Here is a 16,083-nt window from a genome sequence, read left to right as displayed (position 1 = left end):
GCTCTGAAGAAGCAGTGTTTACCTGTAAAGCAGTGAAGGGAAGTGGTGATGAGGAGGTGTTGATTATGAGGATGGAGGAAGTGATGGTGGTGGAATAGCAACAGGGACTCAGAAGAGAGGAAGTAAGCAAGGAGAGGCACTGACATCAGCCTGCTTCACCTTAGAGAGAGACAGAGAGAGAAGCAGAGAGCAGGGGGACAGATTGGAAACAGAAGAATAGGAAGAAATGAGACAAACAGCAGGAGGTAGAAGAGCACAGGGACAAGCAATGCATGAAACGTGACCGAGGGACATTAAGCAGATGCATTTCAGATTAAGGCCACAGGGAGACAGCAGAGCACCTATAATCCTACTTACAAAGCTGCGGGTTGCAGTGAGGCGGCTGCGGCGGGAGGTCACCACCGTGCCGCTCAGGCTGCGTCCAATTCGCCTCTGGTTCTCCCCATCATCAGGCTCCACCCGCAGCGTCACTGGCTGAAAATAGACAGAGAGAAAAAGAAAGTCCTTTATCATCCCTGAAAATGGATCCAACTGATGACCTGTGAAGGTGTGACGTCAATGTGCAGAGATCATTAAGCAGGTGTTGCCTTGTTGAGGTAGGTGGGGCTGCTGGTGCTGTGTGCCCCATACGCGCTCCTCTCCATGTCTGCGCTGGGGGTCTTGGAGCGCGTCTGAACTCCCATCCTGGATATCAGCCTCTCAGATGGGCTGCAGCCTGTAAGGATGCAGATGAGGGAAAATCATGAGACCCAAAGCGTTTCAAAGGCTGAATCAAAAGAGCAAAAAGAGGCAGTTGTCAGTCCTCTGCTTAGGTTTGCACCTGATAAGGTAGACGGACATGTGTCTGTTATGTAGTATCCGAATATTACCTTTATAAGATGTACCAAACCTTTTTTGGCAGACTCATTCCTAACATTCCTTTTAGAATTTTGGATTTATACTCTTTTTATTGGTGATATATTTAAATCACACGAGTAGACTCTACTGAAGACGTCATTCGGAATAAAAATAGATGGAAACTGGTTGAAAATTATTAATCCTTCTTTCCATCTTTCAGGTCGGCACAGATCACACATGACAAACCCAGATGTATTTTTAACAGTTTATTCTCTGAACTGATATTGGATGGTTGCTGTGATCAGGAACTAGTGCCAGTTTCCTGTACACAGAGCTTTCTGATCAGACACCGCATCAAACCCAGACAGGCTCCCCTAAAAAAATCAGATCCTTTTCAAAGTTCCAACATGAAGATGTTTAGAATCAGAACATGTTTTCTGCAGATTTCTTCTATTTTTTGCCAGTCTACTTAGTGACCCTCTAATATGAGGGGTGCTAGGGTGAACAGACATCCTTGTTTCCCAGACATGTCCTACTTTTTATACCTAAAAAGTAGGGAATTTCAAAATCGTCCATGATTTTGGTCGACTACAGTGCAGCACGTAGTCGAAACACACCGGGCACCGAACAGACCCGGGAGCTCTGGGGCTGGTCAGGGAACTCCAGCGGACAGGGACCCTAGGGGTGCCCTCCTAAGGTGCACTTTTAAATGTTTTTAGATAATTTATGCTTCATCAATCATATACAATAAAGCATGTGTTTCTGTTTTTTGGACCATTCCCGGGTTACTTTGAGAATCACTTTACATATGTTTCTAATAGGGTGAATTGTTGTGACTTTAATGATGTCAAATACACCCCATTTAAAAACCCCTTCACTCCTAAAGAACCACTAGGTTTATTCAGCACTGTAATAAAATCCAGGTTTTATTCTAATAAAATACCAATCAATGAAATTTTCCCTAATACAAACTTCTGTTGGTCATACATCCATAAAAAGAGGCCAGAGACACGTTGGAAATGGACCAATGTCTGATTGTTTAACTGAAAAAAGCTTTGTGTTGCTGGAGCAGGTTTCCTAAAAGGATAAATAATAAAAGCTGAGCAAAGACCATGTTTAGGTCTTTATATTTCATGGTGAAGTTTGAGGTAAGTGGAATTATTTTAATAGTTTCCCTCAGAAATGTGTTCACAGATGAGTATGCTGTGCATGACTGGACAGCCAGATTGTGTCCTTCAGGGCAGGAGTCACCACCTTATTCTTTTTGCACACATTTGAAGAAGTTTGTCCAATATGTTTAGCATAGTTCACAGTTTACCAAAGCCATTCATTACCAAAATGACCACCATCTAGGTATGCTGTGCTGAGGTACGCTCTGTTCAAGGTGGCCAGTCAAAAATATGGCTTTTTTGAAGACATATTTAATAATTTGGAGGTTTGTAGTAATGGATTAATGATGAGACGCTTGCACGCATTTAACCACATTTACTGAAGTACTTGATAAACATTACTACAACACGCCAACTGTGGCTCGTGTTCTGGTGAATCCATCTAGGCATATCACATACAACATAGGAAAACTACAGAGAGCCATATACCACATCACCTCCCCCTTTAAAGGTAACTTAGAAAGATTTAGACATTCCAAATCATATTAAATATATGTCCTTCATTTACTTAAAGGTTAACTTTGAGCATTACTTTACTAGCCAAAAACCTTAACATAAAATACATCATTACTTGGCATTAAGATAATAAATATCAATATTTCCTATACTGCATAATAAAGTTAACTGAATGCTTAACTGAATAAACTGAATGCAAAACTGTAACTTAAACTAAACATCAGCACTCAGTCTCTTATCACTACAGTCAGTCCTGGTAACATGGAGGCACTTTTGGGGTACACCGGGAGCACTTTAGGGTCACCGCAACAGGACCAGGCGCCTCAGCTAGCTCTGACAGTTTAGGTATTGGGGATGCTCTAAAACTGCTCTCCATCGGCCCCGTCTCCTCAGCTACTTCCTCATGTTGCAGATCTGGAAGCCCCGCAGAATGGCGGGGTCTCAGCTGGTCTCCGTGGGGTCAGTATACTGATCTGTCACTTCCCTGCGGACCTTGTAGGACACAGGCCCTGACTCCTGTTGGGAGTTGTGCGATACCGTAGCAGGAAATGAGAGACTTTGTTTTCAATGCTCAAATCTTCTCTCTCCAGCTTTTTCATGCCAGCCTTGAACGATGAGACGTATCTCTCGGCTAAGCTGTTTGTGGCCTGGTGCCTCGGGGCACCGGTCGTGTGGAGGATTCCATTACTCCTCGCTAACTGTTGGTTCCATTTCCATGTCACTTGCTCTTTCAGCAGGCTGTACTAGCACAATACTAGGCCATAGTAGTTAGGCAAACTACAGAGAGCCCATCAGCTCAATATACCACATTATATTTTTCTGTCTGTGGAAGAGATATTTGAAAAAAAAAGTAATAAATGTAATGAGGGACAAAGTCAGGACAAAGTCGAGCAAAAGTCGATTGCCATCAATGTCATTTTAATTTCGAGTACTAAAGGACGCATTTTTATTTTTTAATGGAGAAACATTAAGTTGTTAAAACTTACAACTTTTGTAACATTTAAAAAAGTAAGGGCCTTAAGGTGAATTTTCATAAATGTTTCTTGTGAATAATTCTTCAAAACAAAGTAGGAACCCCCAAACATACCTACAACCCCGCTCAAATTTAGAAAAACATCTCCAGGCAAGTAATACTATAGACTTTCTGTTGTCATCAGCAAGGTCTTTGTGTAATCCTTGCTCTGTATTCGACTATCTCTCTTGGTAGATATCGTAGTCATTAAGTAAAGTATTTGTTTTTATAATAATTTTTGTCCAGAAATCTTTTATATTCCTTCAAGTCCGAGTCATTCTTTTGTTATTTTTTTTTTTCAAAAACTAGCAGAACTATGAATCATATAACCCAGACCTTTACCTCCAAAAAAGGAAAATAAACGGGTTGTTTAGAAACTATCTGAAGTTCTACATCATAAACTGTATAAAACTTGAACAACAGAGTCACTGATTACAGCAAAATGAGAGAGTGATGACCAAGAGAGAACCCCTTAGATCCAAAAGAACAAGCTTCAAACTTAGCTGAGATTTGTAGCCGTCTACATGGAGAGGCAAAGTCCTTCAGGAGAAAAATCTGACAGTCAGGCAAGAGAAAAATGAAGCTATTCAGTCATAGGATAGAAACCCGGGCTTAAAAATAATTAATTCTAAATATATTAATAGCAATATAATTCTATTTAATAATATGACTTTAAAACACATTAAAGATATTTTAACGTACATTACAATTTTTGACACTGACTGACATTCTAGGTTTAATGTATTTTGATGCATTTTGTATTTTTAAAGGGAATATTTCACAGGAGTTTTATAAACCTTGTAAAATATTTGTTGTAACTTTGTACAGAATTCTGTTGCTGACATTCTTGGCAACCATTAATTACTTTTTAATTTATCTTAATATTGTAAATACATCATATCGACCAAGATTAAAATATACATTGGGATAAAAGGTTTGACCATATCGCTCTAACAAAAAGCATATCTGAAGGGGCTTTTAGATCTAAGAAGATTCTACCAACTTGCAGGCATGGTGGTGGCAGCATCATGCTGTCTGATGTCCAAATGGCATTTACGGTAAATTACAAAAAGAGGATGGAGCAATGAGTGATGAAAATATTTTAGGTCTATCCTAGGAAATTTGTGTGTGTGTTTTTTGTACCTGTTCTCCCAGCCTGCAGACTGGCCTGATAAAGGGAGTCCAGCTCAGACAGCTCAGTCTCTTCACGTTCACAGCGGACATCACCCTGCTGCCCAGGGGTATGCTGGGAGCTGTAGTGCCCTGGAGAAGACTGAGAACTGTAGCTGCAGCTCTGACCAAGATTCTGTGGTCTGATGGGAAAGCAGCGGTCCGGGGGCGTGTCATATGGCGTTACCACAGCATCCGGGCGGTCCAGACTCCAAGAGGACCAGTGACGCGTGCTTCCGTCTGCAAGGACTGCGTGCTGTTGCCAATGGGGAGACCTATTATCGGGAGAATGTGGTCGTGGCGGCTGCCAGAGCGGCGTGAGGTGTTTCCTTTGCCCGTAATATTCTGGAGGGGTTGATGGGGGAGGAGAACAGGGCGGTGGCGGGTTGTGCGCAGAGTGTGAGGTGTGTGTATCCCAGAGACGAAGAGGAAGTGAGGGTAGAGAGATGGCCAAGTGCTTGCCTAGAGGTCTGACACTCACACCCCCAGCCTGCAGTAACTCACATAGCCTCACCCCCATCCCCTCGCTTCCATCCTCACACTCCTCATCTCGTTTCTCCTCCTCCTCCCTTTGACTGGACGGGCTGCAGGGGTGACTAATACTAAGGGTGAGCGTTGGTCGAGGGAGAGAGGGGTGGTAAGGTGGAGGAGGTGGGGGTGGGCTTTGACCCTGAGCAGCGTGTCGGCTGGTCGTCGACTCGTCTTCTTCCTCTTCCTGATTGGGCGTCAGCAGTACTTGGACCGAGCCAGGTTGTTCACTGGTAGATAATAGACAGAGGAGGGGTTGGGTCAGTCGACCAGCACCAAAAAAAAAACAACAACAACAGAAAAACTAAGCAGATTTGACGTCAGGTGAGTTACTGCATTGAGGGAAGGTCACAGCAGCACGGTAAACAAGCACATACGCACACTTAGAGAACAAACACGTGGTGATGATGCAGCCTTCTGCAATGAGCCATGCTGTTTATAAAGCACAAGCTGACATATCAGAGCATCCCTAACACCAGAGGATCTTATTTCATTAAAGGTCTTAAAGCAGGGATGTACATATATCAACACAAAGATTAACAAGGCTTCTGTTGTTTCAAAATGTCATGACACAGAAACACTACTGTATATTACTGTATTGATTATCTTTCATTTATTGTTTTCAAGCAGCCAGACAATCTTGTAGTATCCATCAAAGGCTAGCAAGGCTTGGCCAGAAATGAGGGATTCAGAGTTCATCAAGACATGTTAAAACATTTCATCAGGCTTGACATTTTTGTCAAACATACATCTGTACAAAGAGAAGAAGAATTAAAACCAACTGGACATATTTTGTTATAGGGTACATGTAAAATATTGATGCTTTTATTTCAAAAAAACATCAGTTATTAGTTCATGTTCCACACATGTTTAGTTCCAGATGTAATAATGAGATATATGTTTAGACTTAGACTCAGCTTTATTTATCTCTTGCGATTACTCCTTCAGGAAAATTTTGGCTCCAGTAGCTTTTGTAGAGGAGTTAAATCTAGATGCAATTAAATATAGAAATATGACAGACAATATAAAAAGAGTGTGTATAGTACAAAACACATAAAGAAAAAAAAGTTGTACTGTCCTGTGATATGTTTCCCTTAGATATAAAAATATCTGCAAAATATATGCAGCAATGATCTGCTAAACCAAATGTGAAGGTGTTTATTTTGTAAAGTCATTTAATAATTATAAAAGCCTGCTGAAGTTGTGTTTAAAGGCTAGAATTGCACATACAAATAATTAGTAACTTATTTACTGCTGTAACATAACAACTTCCCCATTGTGGGACAATAAAGGGATTTTATATTCTATTCTATTCTGCTCTATTCTAAATGAGGGGTTTCATTCTGAAATTTGACATACGGTGAAAAGGCAATGGTAGGAAATGTTCCAAAACTGGTCGATTTTTAGCGATAATCGGTACCAATCTGCTGTGTGTTAGTTTGTTAGTTCAACCGCTAACTATAGTTTCTATATAATTTGTCTGCCCTATAGTAACTTCATCTGACATCCTATTTGAGTGGGTGGCCATCATGGAGAAAAATGCAGTATTAAGTTGGGCTGCTGCCATCAATACCTCTGATTATAGATGATAGAGTTGTGGCTCTTTTTCAGCACTTAGTCCTGTTTCGCTCCTTGACATACTGCAGCTATGACCTCAGCCTTTACGGTGACTAACTGTATGATTGCTGTGTGAAGGCAGAGTCTTCAATGCACCAACTGGTGAAGTAGTGACCGTCAGTGACTGTGATGTAACTTTTCCCGGATAAAAAAAGCAGTCTCTAAAACTGAGACAAACAGCCTTCGCGACTCAACCTTTTTTTTTTTGCTGAAACTGCTTGAACAGTGGTTGTGGTGAAACCATATCAGCTATGACTATATCTTCGGTTCTTCAGAAAACAAACCACCAAGTGATGCCACCAAATCATTGGATTTTTATGATCCCTCTCACTAAGTGACTTAATGACTAACATAAAACATTCCTCTGAAAGCGTCATCTAGCTGCTGGGCTGAAATGGGTTAAAAAGCAACTGAAGATCAAGTAAATACTTTTGAAAGAGTTTTAGCTCCGTGTTCTGACCCAGTAAATGATTTTACTCAGGACTTCAGGTTGAATCAGTGAATCTTGTTTGCAGTGAAACTTTTCTTACACAGAGTTTGTGTTAAAAGCAAGTCCGTAAATGTGTCTACTGTGTCCACATATGTGTGAGCGCCCACCCCCATTCCCCACATTAGCTCTCCTTTCCCTTTTCAAGCCTTTGTAATTACCAAGTAGGCTCAGCAGCAGCAAGCTATAAATCAGAGGCTTATGTTGATCAATAGAGGAGAGGAGGAAGGTAATAAAAAAGGCTGAGTGCTGAGAGCTTTACTTCCACCTACTCCTTTTCCTCCAGTTCCATCGGTAACAGACATCTTCGCTTTTTTTTTTTTTTTGAAAGTTTCTCTTCGGTTTAAACAGAGCTGTAATGAAATGCAGACTAAAATCAATATTAACAAGTTAGCACATCCAGACTTTATTTCCACCTATGTGATTACAGAAAGTTAATTTGGCTCAGGGCAAAGGGAGATGCCTTATACATTTTCATGACCACCCTTAGGGAAACTATTATTGTAGCACTGCACCATGGTTCAATTAGCTTCAAAATAGCGCCTAAACAAGAAAGTAGAGGCAAAGTTTAATGTCAGCGCATACACACTCAGATGTAAAGGTTTACAGATTTTTCTAAATCAAAATGACCAACACTATCACCTAAAATATTATCAATGTATCTGAGATTAAACTTATCTTAGTTATGGGGTACAGAAAAATCTTTGCAACATAATCTTCCGAGCAACAAATCTCCTTAATATCCCTTCAAAACACACATACATTTGTCTTAATAACAGTTGCTGTAGAGATATTTAATAGACTTTGGCTGTTTTTTTGTTTGTTTTTTGTACATTTTGGACCTGGTTATCCTACCTGTCCATGACAATGTATTGTAGGGTTTATCAATTTAAAAAAATAAAATAAAAAATGAAGATTAAACAAATTAAACAAATGATGATGAAATAGATATGATGACCTGACATGTCTCCTAACATTTAAATCATACTTATCCATAGCTTGAGTCTTAGCAAAGAACCAGGAACTCTATAGGACGTTTTGACAACACAGTTAAGAAGAACTCCCAAATATTCCAAACACCTTTTTGGGTACTTTTTTTGTTTTATCATGTATAATGTGACACATCTTCAAGTATCTTCTATCAAAAATGCACGGAACCATTTGTGCTTGACTAACCTTCAACAATCACTCTGACCTTTTCAAAATCAAAATCTACTACTAAATGCTACCAATTTATGAGCAAGAGAAAGAGCAAGAGAGAGCAACATTTTCAGCACATAACAGGAAGGCTAAAAGGAGTATCAGTATCTACTGATTTTTCATTTTGAACCTTTAATCTTTGTACTGGAAGGTGCCTGAATTGGAAATTTTCACAATGTTTGAGAAATTCAAAATTAACGTAAGGCTCTATCTTCTATAAGATACAGATGATTACTCTTTCTGTAGAGGTAGCAACTTTAATAAGGCTAATCGCTAACAAAATAATTTCCATCTGCTACTATGATAAACAATAACTGCTCAAAACCCGAAGGCAAAGAAAAAAAATGATTATATCCCCCATATATTACATTATTCCTAGGATAAAATAAACATTTGCAGTCATTGTTTCAATAAATATTGACAAATTTGGTGTCTTAAAAAAATAAAAAAAAATAACTACATACTGTAACATTACTCTGGGTGTATTTACACCAGAAAATTTTATTGGTCTCCTTGCTTTGTCCAGAGAATAAACAGACGTATGTTTTTGGTTGGTCCGATTTTCCATCAAATTATAGTTCCCTCTAAGTGATCTATAAACCCATGCTCTTATTACAGCTGCAAAATCATTGAAGAGGGTGAAAAACCGCTCATTGAAAGTAGATTTTGAAACTTTCAGTATAAATTTTGTGATGGTGCCGGGGAATGCATCCTTTAAGCCGAGGGAGATTGACTGCTTGCTGGGAGCAGTGTTGCTAAGCGACAGACAGTGGGGAAGGTACTATTTCAATACTACATTTACTGCTACAGTTGCTTGCTAAGTCCACGGCGGTGTATGCTTGCTGCATTGGGGCTGGACCGAGGTTGGTTTGTATCCATCCCTGAGGTAATACACACCAAAATCCATTTGGAAGTGAACCAAGACCACCTCAAAAAGTGGCCTCACATATATCCAAGTCAGACAAATCTGTAAGGACACTTGAACGACAGTGTGTCAGTAGTTCAGATGATAAGTGCTATCACAGTAGTGCTGGCAGTAAGAAGGAAGGTAGGCAGAGGAAGCTTCCTATTTATAGTTCATTTAGCATAGGAAACTCCCAACATTCCCGTCCAATGCTTAGGAGCTATAACATCACCCAGAATCCTTTGGGAGACATAACTTATAAGCACAGCCCACCTCGCAGAGCTGAACTAAATAACGTAATTTCTTTGCAAGTTCTTTGCATGCTAGATTTGTCAATTTTTTGTTGTTCCTTTTTGGAAGGCTGTGGTACTGTTATTGAATTACATCATCCATATGTTAAGGCTGAGAGATGCACAGATTCAGCACAGCAGTCTGAAATGTTATTTTTGTTATCAAATAAAAGGTGAAGGAAGAGGCGCTAGGAACACGAAGTAGGAGCTACAATTTGCACATTTCAGAACCAACACTGGTCTGGTTGTTTGGTCCTGACCAAAGGGGAAATCAACTATGGTCCAGGTAACATGAACTACTTGTGGCTGATGAAGAAAAGAAGCCAACATCTAAAGAAAATGTTTGAACAATCTAAAGATGACCTGAAGAGAAACACATGGGAACAAAGTTGTTGGTAGCCTTCATTTGATAAAAGAAAAACCCACAATTCTCACAAAAATAACTTGAATCTGACAAAAGTAATAAAGCCGGGCGTACACTGTGCAATTTTTTTTTTTATCGTTGCACACACTTGCTGCTCACACTATACGACTAAACCCTGCGTTTAGTCGTACAGTGTGAGAAAAAAGATTTTTCCGACGGAGCTGCATTTCAGTCATTGCATCCCTGTCATGCTGCTGTGTTTACATCTGAGAGGAAGAATAAAAAGAACAATCCTTGTTTGCGCATGCGCCCTGAGCAATTTGCCCATGATAGTCGCGATTGTCGCGATTTCTGATCGGGAGGTGGTTGGGAGAGGCTGATCGCCGCTCGTAATCCCCTGTACACTACACGACTCACAATGCACAATCAGGCTGACTGGAAAATCGCCCCGAAAATCGCACAGTGTACGCCGGGCTTAATACATTCAAATTCTATTAAATGAACAAATGAAAGTCAGACTTTGCTTTTCCACCATGCTTCAACAAAATGATTCTTTTTAACTTATGAATCAGTCCTGGACAAAAATGATGATACCCTTGACTTAATATTTTGCTCCAAATCCTTTTGAGGCAATCTCTGTAATCAAATGATTTCTATAACTGTTAATGAGACTTCTGCTCCTCGCAGCAGTTATTTTGGCCCACTCCTTAAAAGCAACCTGCTCCCATTGTCTCAGATTTGAAGGATACCTTTTCCAGACATGTTTCAGCTCCTTTCAAAGACTCTTTTTTTAAGTGAGAGCTTCAGAATAATCCAATGTTTTCCTCTTAGCCATTCTTGGCTGTTTTAACTGTGTTCTGGGTCATTATCCTGTTGATAAGACCAATAAAACTGGGCAGCAGATTTCTCTCTAGAATATCTTGATATTCTCCAGATGGAATTGTACCCTCGAGAAATACAAGACAACCGTTTCCAAATGAAGCAAAGCTGCCCCAGATCACAATAGAGCATCTTCCATGTTTCACCGTAGGGACAGTGTTCTTTTCTTGATATGCTTCATTTTTCCATCAGTGAACACAGAGCTTCTGTACCTTGGCAAAAAGATGAATTTTGTCTGATTTGTCTGTAGGACATTGTCCCTCTAACTTTGTGGCTTGCCAACATAGAGTTTGTCCAATTTCAATCTAGCTTTTTAATCGTTTTCACTAACACTGTCTTCCTTGGTCATCTACCATTAAGTCCACATAGGTTCAACATCAATGGATGATGTGATCTGACACTAATGCTCATTGTTACCATTTATATCATCCATCTCTTACATTGGTCATCAATTTTCTCCTTAAAACATCTGCATCATTTCTGATTTATATGTGAAGCTGTAGTAATAGGAACGTAAAGTTGTTTGGATATGGTATTTTAGCCTTTATCTTTAACATACTGGTCTATAATTTTCTTTCTAACCTTTTCAGACAACTCTTTGCATTCTCTGGTCCCCAAACAGCACAGCGACTACCTGTAGCTCTTTATATAGGCCCATTGACTGACTACAAGATTGTAGACAGCTGTGATGCTAATTAGTGGATACACCTTAATTTATCAGGTTCTTTCAGTTACATTATTTTCTGTCTTTTCTAGAGGTACCATCATTTTTGTCCAGGTCAGTTTCTTTAAGTAATTCTGTTGAAGCATGGATAAAACCACTGTCTGACTTTAATTTGTTCATTTTCATAGACATTTATCTATTATAACTTTTGTTGGATATAAGTTATTTCTTGACCACTATGTTTGTTTGTTTTTTCTTTTGTTGAATAATGGGTACCTAAGGTTTTATTTAATGGTATATGAATAAATATAACTTCAAGAAATGTAAAAAAAATCGTTGGATTTAAATGATCAAAACAGCAGGCATATGTCAAAACTATAAAATGCTTGCATGGCTATCTGTGTCTAGTAAATATAATCATGACTTTGAATCCATTTAATTTAATACATAATCAATTGATATACCTACTGTAAATCCAATCTGATTACTTTTCAAACTACCATATCAGGATTGGATCAGATTTAATTAGTGAAAAACACTCAGTCGTAACTTAGAGCAAGAAAACAAACTGCACCACAGGATCTTTGACTGCAGTCAAAGAGGACAGAAACAAAGTGACAGACTGCAGCTTTACAGTTGAGAAGGCAGGTTAGCTGCACTTAAAGAGCAGAGGGAAGCCCTGGAAGCCAACAGGAACAACAATGCAGATGAAGCAGTGAAGCACAGAGACACAGAGAGCAACACAGACTCTCGCTTTTATTCCCAATGGAAAAGCACAGCAAAGCAGCAAAGCTTTTACTGCATTGCAACAAATACAAAAAGGGAAAATGTCCCTCTATAAAGTACAACATTTAAACACAGAAGCAAATGGAGAAAATGGGGGGGGTCACAAAAACATGAACCAGCCAGAAGTAATAAAGAACAACCAACACCAGGTTCAGATACACAGAGGAGTTTTGCAGAGGTTCTAAGCACAGTTTCAGCTAAAGACACTGGGATTTTTAAGCAGGCACCTCTGCTGACACATATAGTGTATGGGCGGGTAAAGGACAGTTATGGTACCTGCGAGGCCCCTGTGGATGGGCGCGTCCCGCGTCCTGTTCCATTTCCTGTTCCTGCCTGCGTTTGATTGGGCCCCCAGTGCTCCTCATGCACGCAGCTACAGCCAATCCACTATGAGCGTTAGCCTCATGCAGGGGTCTTAGCACAGCTGAGGATGTTAACAACAGGGCAGGAGATAAAAAGGAGAAAAGACAAAGAGATAAAATGACAGAGTGGCTGTGAAAATGTTAAAAAGTGAAAGAAGGACAGTAAAAGTTTAGGATGAGAAAAACAATCGAAACAAACTGAGACAGAGAAAAAAGGAAAGTTTGTCTTTTGGAGTGCTGGGGGCCTACACACGCTGCACTCCCATACTGGGAACCCATCTGGGCATATTTTGAATAAAAATAAAAGCAATCCTTCCATGAAAGTGTTTAGCAACCAGACCCACCACACTGTTTGCCTCCATATCTACGACGGGAAATCAGAACCAGAAACCAGAAACTGTGATGCCAAACTAAGTCGCATTTCAGTGATATCTATGCTTTGGATAAGTATGAAATAAAAATTAGAGTCCTAAAAACCTTAAGAGGCATAAATGTTGCGTTACCCTGATTTGTTTTATATTACTGTGAAAAACCTATATATTTTAGCAATGAAAATTGGAGTTCTCCAGATCTAATGTTAACCTTATCACTAAAATGCATGATAGAGCCCAGAATAAAGGTGCCTACAGGTCGGTTTTGACTTCACACGTCTGCCCAAGCATAATTTTTACTTCAGCTGGCAAATTAAAGGGGGAAATGAAAGTAAAGAAAATGAAAGCTGAGACTTGAAGTGACAAACATCAGACAGAATGGAAAAGCAAAACAAAAATGTTACCATTACCTTCTACCACTCAAGGAGCCACTCTTTGTCTTTAAACTATTTGCATTAAATATCAATGTAAAGAAGAAACAAGGATTTAAAGTGCATTATTCATCATTTTATTAATGTAGGTCTTATAAAATTTTAGTTGTTACCTGTACTTAGTTGATACAGTAGTGCTAGAGGTTGGAATTCACATATATCCAAAGAGCCTGAATACATTATTTGAGAGATTGGATATTAAAACATACCGACTGGATGACCTGGACCGTAATTACATTAAACCTATTTATTAAATTGAATTAAATCTGTTGCTCCACAAAGCTCCATTGTTGGGCCACTCCTATTTCCTACCACCCATATACCAGATATAGGGAATATCACTCTGGTCCTTAACTCCCTTCCCTGGCTCAAGGGACAGGGATTTAAGGACTAATATATCATAGCTTTAACAAACCAGTCCTGGTTTGTTAAAGCATAGATTTTCTAATCTTGTTAAAATATAAAAGTCAGCTAATAAACAGATAGAAATGCACCTCAAAGCTGCCTATCATCTAGATGCCCAACTTCATCAGGGACTTTTTCAGCCAATATTCACAGGAGCATGAAATACAAGATATTCTCCTCCGCTTTAGCACAAATACCTCAAGGACATAAAACATGCAGAAGACCGCTTTTCCATTTAAAAAAATATCACTTTGCTGTAGGTATTTGAAATCCTGATAACAAAACTAGTGTCACATCACTGACATTGGATATAGATAGCAAACGTATTATTATTTGGACACACAGTGATAAAACCAAGCCTAATTATTAAGGATTCATAATACAGCAAGTACAAACAGGTACATAGTTAGTGTATATATTGTACAGTATAAAAAAACCTCATTTAAAAATATGAAACAACAAACTTTATTTATTCATACTTTCTCATTTGGAGGGAAAATTTACATTTAAACCCTAGACCAATTCAAAGTCAATTAAAACTGAAACTTCAGTTTGGATATGACTGGTTTACTGGTCGGTGTCTTCCTATGCACATTTCTGTGGAGTTTTAATATCCCTGCTTCTAAAGGTGCAATAATAAAGGGTTAACTGTTGCTCTGCCATCCCATAATGTTTGATACTGAAGTCTGGCTCAGTCATCAATAAGAATATACTTAAACCCAAATTCTGTTACATAATTACACTGAAAGGAATGCCATCCAATTGTTCACAACTTGTCCTTTCCATTCCTCATAGCGGTCTGTACTATAGTGTGTTTGTGTGTGTGTGTGTGGTTGTGTGTACAGAGTACTAGGTGCATTTCACAAAGAAGGGATAACATACAGTAGTCTTGATGGAAAGTAGACCTACATAGTTCTGGCATAACCTAAATTTGTGATTTCAGAAGAGATTGGTTCAGTTAGGTAACGTAACTCTGAATCAAGTTAACCCTGATAGTTAGGAAGACTTTATCAATGGAAGCGAGACGCAATTTATCAAGGCAACTGGAGTAAATAAGAAACCTAGAAAGGCATATTTCCTGCCATTGAAATTAGAAATCCTAATAAGGCCATATAGAGAACATTGACCTATTTTAAAATATTGCAAAAATGTTGCTGCTGTAAGGCTGCAAGAATTAGCATAGCTGAGACAAACTCAGTTTGCGTGTGTGCATTTAATATGTCTAGGTGCAACCAGACAGGCACAAATAGGATGTGACCAAAAAAATTATCATAGAACTCAAGACCTCAACTAAGCAATGTTGATTTGTGAAGAATTCTTAAAACAGAAACTACCAACTGAATTACACAGCATTCACTGGCTATCGAATATCAGCAGTTTGATATTGGATATCAGAGCATAAGGGTTCAAGCATAAGGGAATCCATATGTGCCCTTAGCACCAGGACACCCTAGGCCGTAGTTCAATCATCCACTTTGTTGTTGTTTCATCTGACCCGCAGCTTGGACACCCAGGTGGAGAGAGGGGCGGAGCTCTCCACCGACCACTACCTGGTGGTGAGTTGGCTCCGGTGGTGGGGGAGGACGCCAGTTAGACCTAGTAGGCCAAAACATATTGTGAGGGTTTTCTGGGAACGTCTGGCAAAGTCCCCTGTGAGACGTAGCTTTAACTCCCAGACATTGAGTCTGAGTGGACCATGTTCTGTGCCTCTATTGTTGAGGCGGCTAGTCGGAGCTGTGGCCGCAAGGTTGTCGGTGCATGTTGCGGCGGCAACCCTCAAACACGCTGGTGGGCACCGACGGTGAGGGAAGCTGTCAAGTTGAACAAGGAGTCCTATCGATTTTATTGATTGTGGGAATCCAGAAGCAGCTGATATGTACCATCAGTCAAAACGGCAGGTGGCTCGGCTGGTTGCTGAGGCAACAACTCGGGTGTGGGAAGAGTTCGGAGAGGTCATGGAGAAAGACTTCCCTACGGCTTCAAAGCGATTCTGGTCCATAATCCGGCATCTTAGGAGGGGGAAGCAGTGCATTACCAACACTATTTAGAGTGGGGGTGGTGTGCTGCTGACCTCGACTCAGGACGTTGTATATATCGGTGGGCGGAGCACTTCTAAGACCTCCTTAATCCCACCAATATGTCTTCTATTGA

The 16,083-nt window shown here is 39.8% G+C and overlaps 1 protein-coding gene across 4 annotated transcripts in view; it reads right to left on the bottom strand.

Annotated features, from left to right (window-relative positions):
- LOC107088969 (inactive ubiquitin carboxyl-terminal hydrolase 54-like) overlaps window positions 1–16,083 on the bottom strand; it is a 94,407-nt gene that overhangs the window by 1,625 nt on the left and 76,699 nt on the right. For 3 of the 4 annotated variants that reach the window (XM_015381449.1, XM_015381458.1, XM_015381472.1), the window contains 4 exons: window positions 12,640–12,787; window positions 4,618–5,402; window positions 588–715; window positions 358–474 (listed from right to left, as the gene is read on the bottom strand). In XM_015381449.1, the coding sequence (XP_015236935.1) occupies window positions 358–474; window positions 588–715; window positions 4,618–5,402; window positions 12,640–12,787 (1,178 nt within the window). Of the gene's footprint in view, window positions 1–22; window positions 160–357; window positions 475–587; window positions 716–4,617; window positions 5,403–12,639; window positions 12,788–16,083 lie in introns of all 4 variants that reach the window. The other variant, XR_001481410.1, reaches the window with a different exon arrangement.

The sequence above is a fragment of the Cyprinodon variegatus genome, unplaced genomic scaffold, assembly GCF_000732505.1.
Source record: "Cyprinodon variegatus isolate N-32 unplaced genomic scaffold, C_variegatus-1.0 Scaffold12, whole genome shotgun sequence".
Classification (NCBI taxonomy): domain Eukaryota; kingdom Metazoa; phylum Chordata; class Actinopteri; order Cyprinodontiformes; family Cyprinodontidae; genus Cyprinodon; species Cyprinodon variegatus.
This window is presented reverse-complemented; position numbering and strand designations above follow the sequence as displayed.